The 12,603-nt window shown below is 41.7% G+C and overlaps 1 protein-coding gene across 2 annotated transcripts in view; it reads right to left on the bottom strand.

Annotated features, from left to right (window-relative positions):
- grik2 (glutamate receptor, ionotropic, kainate 2) overlaps positions 1–12,603 on the bottom strand; it is a 207,132-nt gene that overhangs the window by 29,974 nt on the left and 164,555 nt on the right. For both annotated transcript variants that reach the window (XM_070911928.1, XM_070911929.1), the window contains exon 14: positions 2,382–2,607. In XM_070911928.1, coding sequence (XP_070768029.1) covers positions 2,382–2,607 — 226 coding nt within the window. The remainder of the gene's footprint in view (positions 1–2,381; positions 2,608–12,603) is intronic.

Here is a 12,603-nt window from a genome sequence, read left to right as displayed (position 1 = left end):
GAGAGACATACAAACACATCGTTGGTTTTGGTCTTTTCATGGGATTTGTTCACACCAACAAAAATATAGAATAACCTGAGGCATAGCCTTTAAATGGTTGGGGAGACATTAATAAGGGACACAAAACTGCACCAAGCTTTGACTCAAGCCTGGAAAACATCCACTGAGAATCAACTGAACCTGACCAGATGCAGCAATGAGATGATGATGTGACTTTGCCTTTTGATTCTTCGGAACTTTGCAATGACGCTTGGCCTTGTTTCCAGAAACTAATTTCTCTAGATAATTTCACAAACGTTTCATGTATGTATTTTACCATTTTGACAATCAGAGGCAAAGATCTAGCCTTGCGCCGCGAACGCAAATGAGTCTGGAACCTCTCCGTTCATTTTCGACTCGCAAGGGGTCTTATCAACGTGCGCAGACCAAAATGACGCTACAACTCATCAGAGCAATCGAAACGTGTGACGTAGCGGTGGGCTGCTAGGCTAGGTAGCAAGTTCCAACATACAAATTCATATGGCTTCGACACAGACATTTGGCAGGGCATGATTTGGAAAGTCAGCGCTTACCATTTGCAGGTAACGCGAACTACCGTCCAGTTCGTTCAATACCAACTGAAGTCATCTGTACAATGTAAAATGATTTGTATAAACTGTACAAACGTGTGTGCAAAGACAAAGACCACATCAGAACGCTACCAGCAACTCTGTATCAAATGAATACCATATATTGGCAACAAGATTGAGATTTGTCTAACTTTAGCATCATCTTCTATTTCCTGTGGCATCTTTCTACACTTTTCCAGGCAGGCATTAAATAAACTTTCGTCTTTCAAGTAGCCACTGCTTTCAAGCTTCAGGCTCATTCGACTGGCATTCATTCAGACAGCTCAAACGCCCTGTTTGCAGGAGGCATAAACCCTGTAGGAACTTTTGCAACCCCTTCTCTGTGACTGAACATGATTAAGAGCAGCCTTTTGCATGAGTTGACGTTGTCTTGCCAGTTGTAATTCTGCAGGTTGAGTACCTCCTCGTGGGTTACCATCAGGGACGTATTGCAACATTAAATGCTCCGGAATACAGTTTACACAGCTTTTGATTTGCAACAATGGAGCTTACAACATTTTATATTTTACATTTAGACCTACATTTTTGATATGCTGTACATCAAGGGAGGACCATACTTTTGTTCCACCTTTTGATCTACTGCTACATTACTGGTCATATTCGGAGACAGCTAAGAAGACACATCATTAGTCATTACCATCATCATTCATCTGGTGAAAGCACAAAGGAAGATGTTTTAAAAGTCTCAGACTCATAAAATAGTGTGAAATGAAATTAATGAAGAGATTTCAGAGTAAACAGATGTTGAGGAAAGAAAGAATAATGTCCGGGGTTGTAAATAAACCTCTTGTCACGACTTGGAAAACTACATCCAACTAAAGACAGACAGTTACACCATCACGCTCTGACCTCCACACCCTTACCTTCCACTGCATTGTCAGAGTACCTGTGTCTACATGCTTCCTTCACATAATGCAAAACATCATTGACATTTTACAAACTTTTGCTGGAGCAGGTTCACACTGGTAACGCTTCATTTTATGGGCCTGTTATTTTGGAACAAAATTTCCAAGAATGTTCCTTAAAAAGGCTGTATAATTTGCCACTGATCATAGAGAAAATAGAGACAATTCTGCACGTCCATGGAAGTGCTAATGTTACCTACACGGTAAGTCTTTTAGTCTTTTAGTTAGTGCAAAAGTACATGCAAAAATGCGAAGACACAGTACAAGATAAATAAAGTTCCAGCTAATAAATGAATAATGAAATGGATAATTGTGAGCTTTTCTTTCAAAGACATTTCTATTTTCCCTTTAATTAGGACCAAATGACACAATTATTACTTCTTGGAGATTATTTGGAAATTAGGGACCCATAAAATGCAAGTGTTACGTGGGCAGTTCAACAAATGTGTTGCGTCTAATGTTGCATTCAGCGCATTAATGCTTTTAAGCAGTAAATACATCAAGCAAAAACACACACATGGCTTATTGTAGCCTTATGATGGGATAGTGCATACTCAACAAAGCACAACACAGTGGTTGAACTTGGCTGCCATGACGGTTGTGAAGGACCGAAAGGAAGCACCAGTCAAAGAAGGCAGCTTCGCCCTGTGGCTGCCTGCCACAACACCTCTCACTGCAACACCTAAAACTGCAGCGGACACTTTGTCATGTTAAGAATGATTTGATGACGCAAAAAAACGTCGAGCAGCCTGCGGTTTTTGAATGCATATGCAGGGTACGTTACAGACATGAGAGCTTAAGTTGTGCCTCAGCACAACGTGGTGTGATTTCAGTGTAGCATACGCACCCATTGGGGTGCCAACCCCGTAGGCTTTGGAGTCAATGAGGCCTCCAATCTGGGTGAGGTTGCAGTTGCGCTGCGTGACAAACTCGATGGTGGTGGACTCCATGAGGAATGCGTAGTCCGAGGTGAGCACGCGGTGAATGCCTTCCTCGATGTTCTTCACCATCACCGAGTGCCTCCGACTGCTCATGAACTCCCACATCTTGTCGTACGTGGAGATCTTGGTTTTCTGTGAGGAGACAGAATGGCGTTGTGACTAAGAAAAGACGTCCGAACTAGTCAAATGAAATGATATCACATGTATTCATTATAAAAGGCTGCACCGTGTTTTCATGAATATGAAGTTGTAGGTTGCGGGTTAACGAAGAAACTAGTTTTGTCTCTGCAGATGTAATGTTCTGAGTGACTAGAAGAAACAACGACAGGCAGATCACTCACGTCACTCATTTCAATATTTCCAATGCGCAGAGCCCTATCAAGGCCCGCAGAACCATTTACATTCAATTAGAAGACACGTCATCTGCAGCTCCGGCAGCGCTATATGCCTTCTGTCAGCCATAGTCATTATTACTTGTGAGGAGAATATCGGCTGAAGCAGACGAGCATGCTAAATAGCAGCAGTAGCGGGATTTTGTATGACCGTACATCTCTCATGCTGTCTGTGCTGCTGCTGCTGCTATCACCTATAGTTAGGAGAAGCAGCGGCGTTGTCAGTAGCAGTGTGCCTCACTTTCGACACCTGTAATCATGGGGAAAAATCCAAGAGTGCATTACTCTCCGGGGGAGCAGATTTGAAGGCATTTTTGAAGCCATTTGAAACCTAATTAAGTCACATCTTCAAGGTCCTGCCCACCATTATTGTGTGTAATGACTTTTTGTGGCTGGTCGATATTTTAGATCAACTGGGTGATTTGCGGAGTGCCTATCAGAATCTTTCGGAGTCACCCTCGACAAATCAGGCGATTGAGCATGCAAGCTTCAGACTACTGATAAGGAGAGAGAGCAGTGGCTGTGAATACGCGAGAGTCTGATAACCACCTACACCAAGCAAGTCAGGCAGAGGTGGGCTTCCCTGAGCCTCCATGCAGGGATCCGGAGATGATTGCGCTTAAACCATGCGAGAGATCTTGGAAAACACAACGGGTACACGCCGTGAATAGCTGTCAAACTGAAATAGCAAACGAGTCCAAAATAATCCATCCATAGCATTGCAGAATATGTCACATCCTTTTTGTTTGGTTGAATCAGAATATTCTAGCTCCTTCAATAACTAAAAAAAAAAAAAAGCTCTCTGCTGTCTGATCACCTCAAGTCATCACCTGCCTGATAAAGTTTTCATCTGCCTACCTCCGTTGAAGAAAACTGTCATATTTTGACACGGTTCCCGCTATCTGCAAAAACTGCTGGTTAATCCCTTCATCGTATTGAAGTGGCTGTAGATTAGCAATGCTTTTACAATCTCCCCCTGCATTCAGATCTGCGCTGTAGATTTTAGTCATGCATTTCGCTCTGTATGTCCTTAAATCGCGAAAGGGCCTCCAGCTGTGTGTTAAGCAGCAGTGAGTGATGCGGGGTGATGGGGAACAAAGAGCCAGCCAAAACCACAATCAGCCCTAGTTAGATCAGCGTGGTGAGTGAGTAATCCTCTCTATTACTGCTTGAGTGAATCTTAACACTGTGTATTAACTGGTTTGAGTCATGTAATTGCGAGACACGTTGGAGACTGACAGTATCGGGCATCTGATCCTTTAAATGAGCTTTCAGTGCAATTTGTTCATCAGTTGATGCGGTTTGTCAATTCAGTATGGGCTCGTGAAGGCAAGTGATTTAATATTTGATACACTTAACATGACAATTTTAATGCTAGAATACCATCAAAGCATCCTGAACGTTGCCTTCATATAGAACTCATTTGCATCAACATTATTATATAATGCATTAGCAAATACATTTTGTAGGAACCTCAACGCTGCAAAACATTCACGGTCAAAGTATTTCACGTGTCTTCCCCAACATATTCACTCCTGGCAACTACAGCATTAATAATAACTCCCTCCATGGTTGTGTTCAAGCGACTCAGAGTACTTGATGAATGTCAGTGAAAGGTGATGGTCTTGGCCAAATATTGAAAAAAGACTACGCACTGTGTCTTCACTGTCATGCACCGATGTGCTATGAATGAGCTAAACGCTAACGTCAGCCTGCTAACAATGAGACAATGTTAACTTTTGGGGTTAGTCTCCTTTCACGTGACGTAGGTGGGATGGGGGGAGGGGGTATTCAAATCCTACTGTATATCAACTGCATACAAAGGCTTGTTTCTCCAACTAATGTCCATCCAAATTCAAATTTCAACGTGGCTTTGGCGCTAGAGGAAGAGTCAGGGAATTGCTCAGTTCTCGAGGCTTTATTGCCTGGGAACCTCGAATGTCTGTTGCAAATCTTGGACCAATCCATCATGTATGCGTTCCGATGTTTCTTGTTGTTTATTAATATATTATCAAAAAGTCAATGCTGACTTGTTGCAGAAGATGGGGCATGTCGAATTTTTCCGTATTCAACCAAAACCACCATCTTTACCCAAGTGATTTAGTAGTTTGGACCTAACAACCAATGGGGCACAGGAAGTGAACCTGGGTTTCGAAGCCATGTGTTTCAATTACTCAACCATCCACCTCGAGCTCTTTTGTGCGGCTTCTGTAGTTTAAGGATGTCATGGATGTTCCTGGATTGGAAAATGGTTGCCAGGGAGCATAATTTCTCCAAAATGTATTTGGCGAAGCTAACTCGTCGTACAGGAAAGCTGACGGACAAGGTTGACAGGGGACAGGGTTGTCTGTCAGGGTGGGAATACCCCTGTAGAAACATTAAAACAATGACAGGATACTTCATCTCTCCATTGAGACCCAAGCTATTAAAATAATAATGTACTCCAGTTATGTACTCCAGTTGGGTCCAGAGCAAGTTATCTTGGCAACTACTGGCCAGATTGCCATTACATTGGGTATGAATATTCCCGGTCCCTGGAGGATTATTCCGACAGATTTTGGTTCCTTCTAGGAACTCCTTAATGAATGACAAGTTATCTCAAAAAACGAAGCACCTGTGAAATGTTCAGAGAATATCTCAATCTTAACTGGTGGTCCTTTTTTATTGAGTATCTGCCAATATCAAGTCCAATCGGATTTATTTTACCAGTATGTTTCTTTCTTTTTTTTTTTGCTTCATTACCCAGCTGCACAGTGCTATTTAGCTCATAGTCGGGCTTCTTATATTTAAATGCGTACAGCCGCTGTAAACAAACTAGTTTAAAATCCAATTTTCAGCCAACGTCAGCACTTTACAGGCGTGGCTCGCAACCTAGAGGGGCCGCGTGTTGAACTTCTGATGGTAAACAATGTAGTGTTATGGTTTTTGTTCAGATGATTGTTCTTCCATTCCTGTTGGAATATCTCCTGAGACAGCCCCCCCATTTGCTCTTTCAACCGCAATCTCGACCTTTCCCTAACGAACGCGTTTTAGTTGTCCAAATTTAACCAAGCCTTAATCAGAGAATGCTCAGAAGCAAAGCAATCGGACAGCACTTACGAGCAACTAGAAGTGTTCAGTGCGTGTATCAACAAATCCTGAGCACTGAATCTTGAATGAACAAGCACCTTTTAGCTGTGGAGCTCCTCTCTCTGGTGATTGAAAGCACCATCGTCAACGCAGCCTTGACACTCCCATACGCCACGTTTATTCCTGCTTAAAATAAAACATTGAAAGACCACGAAAGCCACTTGCTGTGCTAAGTGATGTGCGGACGCTACTACAAATATGTAGCCATTAACATTAACATTGGAATTATTGTTGTTATTCTTCGAACGACCTGAACCAGCAGCGGAAGCCGCGCCAAACGTGATAGCATTACAAAATGATGAGATTTGAGCATTTACTGATGATGCCTTGAAAAGGTAATGGGATTGCTTAGCTGAGAGAGAAAAGGAACTAACTAACACAGTCAGTGACAGTGAATCTTTAGGTTGAACTGAACAAAGCTCTTTGAAAGCTGTTTGTGATTCCCACCCTGTTGTTAGGCGGGAACCTTGTTGGATCTTCGTCGCGCTGCTCTGTTCCTGTTGTTCGGCATAATACCTCTAGACTAGACTTTCCTCTGCCTCAGATTAAACACCTTTTGTAAATAAAAAAATAAAAAAATAAAAAATATGCTCTTGGAAATCACAGATTGACTGACGATTATTTGGCCTGTTTGGTGCTGCGTTCGTTTCTTTCGGGTTGGTTTGAAAAGGCGCGATTGTCAGAGGTTTAAACTTCAATGGCAGGTCGGTTTAGCTTCTTTTTAAACTGTGATCGAGAGGCTTAACATTCCTCATGGCTCTCCGTTTTTTTTTTTTGGTCCACCTTATATAAATGTATATCTGTCCCAGCTATTGAGCAATGGAGACATTCTAATAAGCATTCAGAGCATAATGTCTCGACAAAGCATTCTGCTCGGTTTCTCTATTTTATGCAGAAAACATACATTTACATTCCCGACACAAACCTGAAGTCAACTTCCGATTCGGAGAATTCCCCTGCAGGCCCCTGTCAGCCAGCCAGACCACCCCCCCCTTCCACGGGAAAGCGCAGCCTCTCGTCTGAGAACAAGACATTAATTGTTCGACTTGCTTCGCTTCTTTGAGTTGTGCGAGTGAAGGAGGGGAGTGGGTTTGGCTCAGCGAGTCCTGAAACATCATGTAGCAGCTTAACAGTGGCTATGGAAGCCGATTTTTTTTTCCGGCCAACGGTGCAGAGTCAACAAAATGACAAGTAAAGTAAAGCTCCAGACCGCGGGGAACGGGAAGCAGAAGTGCACAGTCATCATCAGATAGTGGATTTAAAGGGGGGCAGACTCATTCGACATGATGATGTTGTTCCAGATGCAAGACGACTGTATATTTACTTGATGATATTCTTCGAGAAGAGTGTATATTACTGCATGATACTGTGAGATTTTAAAGAGATACTATCACTTTCATAAGCTATGATGGGGCCGGGGGGGGGGGGGGGGGGGTTGAGAAATACAGTTTTGGACTTTGAGGAGGGGTCACGCTGAAGCCAGCACTTTTGGTGTTTAGGTGAAGACCCTGCAGCTTGTTCTACACCTTTTGGCCTTCTTATTTGTTGTGTGTGAAGCACATTGAGCTAGACCAGTGGTTCCCAACCTTTTTGTTAAGGGACCCCTATTTTACCATTGTGTGTGTACACTGACACCCCCCCCCCCCCCCCCCCCCCCGCCCACATAAAAAGGGGAAAAAGTAACCTATTTCTTTTGAAATATCTTTGTCTGTTTCAGCAGAGAACAGTTAACTGTATAATGAACCTAAATATTGAACTTAATGCCTGCAGGAAGTTTGCGTCAGAGGATTCTTATATTTTTAGGAACACATGTCTGTTGTCCGTATTATGATTTTCTTTTAATGTCACTATCATACGTACGTTTTAATAGTCCAAGCAGCCTGGATTTATAATAAATTAATAAGGATATATAAAGAAGTTTTTTTTAAAGAATAACTGAACAATAAATGCAGGATTTTGAAAGTTAGTCGAAGGGACCGCACATATGACTTGCCATCAGTTCATTCTGGTTCTCAATTTGTTAGCGTTGCACGTTGCCTTGTACTCTACTCATGCCCTCTAAGCACAGAGCACCTCTCTCCAAGAGCTCTGTGTCTTTTGAACGCCTTCGTGGTCCTGACGCAATGAATCAAAAAATACAGGGGCTGAGGACACACGCTTTTAGACAGTCTCTCCTCTAAAGCGTTCATTGTGTCACACTTGGTTGGTGCGCAAGTGGGGGGAGTTCTCTTTAGAGAAGAAATATGAGGAAATTGACTATTAAGCCGTGTGTGTGTGTGTGTTTGTGTGTGTGTGTGCGATCATGCCTATGCAACTGTGTGCACGCCTACTGTAGATGCGACTACGTCTTTGGTTTGTGTGTTTCTGAGCGCATTTTATCTTCGCAAGTGAGTGAGTATACGCAGCGTGGTTTAGCCTTTGTGCATACAGTGTTTAGCTCGTGTATGAGTGTGTGTGTGTGTGTGTGTGTGAATGTGTGAATGTAGCCTTGAATTGCCATCAACAACACACACACACACTCTGTTGGTCCTAGTCAAGACTCGGTGCTCTCTGCTTGCCAAAGTGTTTTGCATATTTTTCAAAGGGCCCTAATCAAAAGAATCCAGAGAGCAGAGGGAAACGGCACACGTTTTTTTTTTTTTTTTTTTTTTTTTTTGTCAGCACAAACTACAACTTTGCTTTCATGAGGACTTCTCTCACGCCAGATTTTGTTGTTGTTCTGTTTATGGTGACACTGTTAAACACAAGTGGCTATAAAAGGAAAAGCAAGCAGCAGATCACGTGCTGGAATTGTAGTGCAGAGAGGGAATCACAGACATGTGAAACGTACTAATAAAGAGAATACAAGGAGGCCGTTATGATTGATATTATTTGAAATGAAGAATACATAAAATGAATATAATGACTATGTTCAATATCTGCAGTTGTCGAGCCCAAAACAGACAATTATGATGGCTTTTGCTTTTCCTCTTTCCTCTGGGCTTTTAAGTGAGGTAAAACAGAGCAATCTGTCTTTAAATCCAAGGGATATCAGGACATCCTCCAATCAAAACAGTAAAATCGGTCATTTGTCCCTGCCATCTTTTGTTAGCGCCTTCCCAAACTCACATAACCATTACATAAACGATTACTGTATTACTGTACAATATTCATACTAAATGTTACCAAATAATGAGGAAATGCTCCGTTTCAGTTTTTTCAACCGGCGTGTCTGTCTGATGTCAGATGGGCACGGATGTCCTTATATGGTATCTCTGCTCCAGGCACAGATGAGACGTTCACGTTTATGTCAACGTTGCTTAGTAACGTTAGATTTACGGCCAGTATAAGATAAATCAGGACTTTTTTTGAACTGTGAATGATGCAAAGCTGCTCTAGTGGAATCACAAAATGAAAATGTAGAGCTGGAAAAGAGCAGAATAGGTCCCCTAAAATAATCCGTTTGAGGACTGATTTGTTAATCCTTGGATGAAGTTGATCTTGAACAGCTTATTTACGCTTATTTTGAAATGAGGGCAAAATGAACAGAAAGTGTAAACCACGATCAGTGTTGATATGATTGGCTGAGGGCTGATCATGTGATTGCAGTCGTGCCCCTGCCTTTTTAAGGGCGTCATTTCGTTTCACCTTGTGCTCCACAATGTTTCTGCAGTTTTATTGTTCAAATGGCAAATTCCCACTTTCATGTCAAATGAAATGCCGTGTGACTCGATTGGTCTTTTAATAGTCAAAATCTTTTTGTTGAGTTTTTGTCTTTTTGCTCACGGTAACTACGTTTTGTTTGCTTCTTTTTCAACAAACTTTTGTATTATTTATTAGCTTTTTATCAACTTTTTATTTTTTATTTCATTTACTTTTATTTGGTTTCGTTTTGTCATGTGTTAGTATAGGTAAGTCATTATTATAAAGATTATTTTGTGATACTAGCACTGTCAAGTGTCAGTAAGCCGGGCAGGTTTGCACTTAAGGCTCTGACAACAGTTCCAGGTGAATTCTATGAATGGTGAATTTGTCACGTATTGACACATCCAGCAGTTATGGAGTTACATTATCATTCATTTGGAGTCCTGTTTGTGTCCTCCTGATGAATGTAAGTAATAAGTAAGAAATATTTCACTCTCCTTTTTAGCTCTGTTTTGGTCTCCACCAAGTCCTGAGAAAAATACCGGGCTCTTTAGCTGCTAAATGTTCCCCAGCCAGTTGCTAAATGTGTCTGTCTGCTGTTTGGTGCTGGGTGGGTATAGTGGGTAGTTTTTTTTTTTTTTTTGGGGGGGGGGGTTTGCTTAAAAGTAAATCAAAACAATGAGCTAAAGGACACCAAAATGCTTCGTATACTGAGAGCTGCAGAGTTGGTGATAATTCTCTGTGGCTCCATCACTACAAGCGACAGTAGTCTCACGACCCACTGTTACTAAAAAAAAATATTGATTATTGCCATTTTTATGGTTTGTTTTAAGTCTAGACTTGCTTTACCATTTGAAACCTAAGCTGCAGTTTCCCCCAATTTATATACAGGCTTTGGCATAATCACTAATAACATAAATTCAATTTGACTTTTTTCTCTTTTTTTTTTGCCTGGATCCACAAGTTTTAACCTCACAGTAAAAAGCAGTGTAGACATTCATAGAAGAGACTGTCAAGGTTCCAGGATAAAAATAAGAACCATATTGGTATTGATATTCTGAGCCTTGGTACTGTCAAAAAAAAAAAAGGGGGGGGGGGGGCAATTTTCATGGATTTAATCGCTTGCATTTGAGATAGGATTTTAGTTTTTTCTTTCATAGTGCCTTCTCCCCCCATAATTTATGGACTTTTATCCCCCATGAACATCAGAAATGCTTCACTAAAAAGAGCGCGTTCCGCTGTTTCGATGATTCTCAGCAGTCGGCTGTGTGTACTGTTTCCATTGTTATGACCCCGCGGTACAATTTCTGAAGCAAATTGGTCAATCAGGTCCAGGGGGTTAAATCAGTCCACGCTCAGATCCTGGGTTTATCTTGGATTCAGTTCAATTTGATTGATATAGCGCCAAATCACAAGAGAAGTTATGTCAGGGTTTCCAGTTATAAACACCTCTGACAAGCTTATAGGCAGCTCAGGCTCGTGGGTATCGTAATATTTAGAGGCATCCACCAGCCAGACTGACGTGATTTCTCAGATGCAAAATGAGATAACTGAGTTGGTGGCCATAACATCAACCTATAGATTATCTTATTAGGAGACTGCTGTGCTTTGATGTTGAGAAACATTGACGTTGCTATAAAAAAGAAAATGTATTAATGTATCATTATAAATATATGCAGTGGACATTAATTGGATGACCATGAATGTGTTATTTCAGGTCAATTCAAATACGGCACATTCATAACCTGATGTGTTTTTGTCGATAAATGTAAATTGCCCAGGTCGGAGATGTAATGAGAGTTTTATGAAGTTTAATGGATGGATGGATTAACGATTGACCCGCCCACTGCATTATGCTGTAGACTGCTAGCTCTGGAACTTTCTTGTGAATCTCTTGCTTGGACTCTCTCCTTGCCGCATTCCCTGGGTCAGTTTGTGACATATTTGACTGCATTAGATTGTACCTAATAAAGTGGTCACGATATGTTAGTATATTTCATTTCAACATGAAGTATCTGAAAAAGGATCAGGGGTCATCAAGTCTCCATGTGTTTTGTGGACTTGGAGAACGCTTATAAGCCTGTGTCCTGTGAGGGGTAGTTTGGAAGTATGGGGGGGGGGGGGGGGGGGTACCGGGGGCCGTTGCTAGGAGCCATCTGCTCTTCATATGACCACAGCGAGAGCTGCGTCCGTATATTCTCGGCACAATGTCAAACGCGTTTTCGGTGGGTGTTGGCCTCCGCCAGGGTTGTCACCTTGTCACCAATTCTGTTTGTGATCTTCATGGACAGGATCTCAAGGCGCAGCCGGGGGTTGGGGAGGGTGGGGGGTGGGGATTGCGTCTCTGCTCTTTGCAGATGATTTGGTTCTGTACGGCTTCATCAATCAGACCGTGACCTTCAATACGCACTGGGGCGGTTTTGCATGCCCAGTGTGAAGTCATAATGTCCGGGTTGTGCTGAAAACGTGTTGATTCAGCATGTGGGATCATTTGAAGGATGTACCCTGTGGCGCCGTTCAACTGTATTGCATTATACTGAATGGGGTTGTCCACCTATTTATATCAATGAGGGTGGCCTAAATAAATAAGAAACACCTCTCTATCGTTGTACTGTTCCATTGATATACAGTTTCATATAAAGGGGAATTGTGCTATAAGAAGGATTTATTGAAATGTCTTTCTGTCATTATTCTATTATTATTATTTTATTATTACTTACAGTCGGGAACAAATGTTTTTGGGGGTTGTTTTTTTTTTTTTTTTTTTCTTTCTGACAATTTCTTCAATTTGGATACGCTATGTTTGTAGCCAGATGTGTTAAAACTGTATGTGAGATTTGCCATTCGATTTGTTTGCTTATTTGGCGCACATAGGCTGACTGCATACTTGTGGACGTATGTTAATATATGCAAGAATGTAATAGATCAGCACAGTATTGTATTAGTGTAATACGGACCAAACAAGCAAGGCGATTTTGGTATA

Source organism: Enoplosus armatus, chromosome 9, assembly GCF_043641665.1.
Source record: "Enoplosus armatus isolate fEnoArm2 chromosome 9, fEnoArm2.hap1, whole genome shotgun sequence".
In the NCBI taxonomy this organism is placed as follows: Eukaryota; Metazoa; Chordata; class Actinopteri; order Centrarchiformes; family Enoplosidae; genus Enoplosus; species Enoplosus armatus.
The sequence above is the reverse complement of the archived record's forward strand: the minus strand, read 5'-3'. Positions and strand labels throughout refer to the sequence as shown.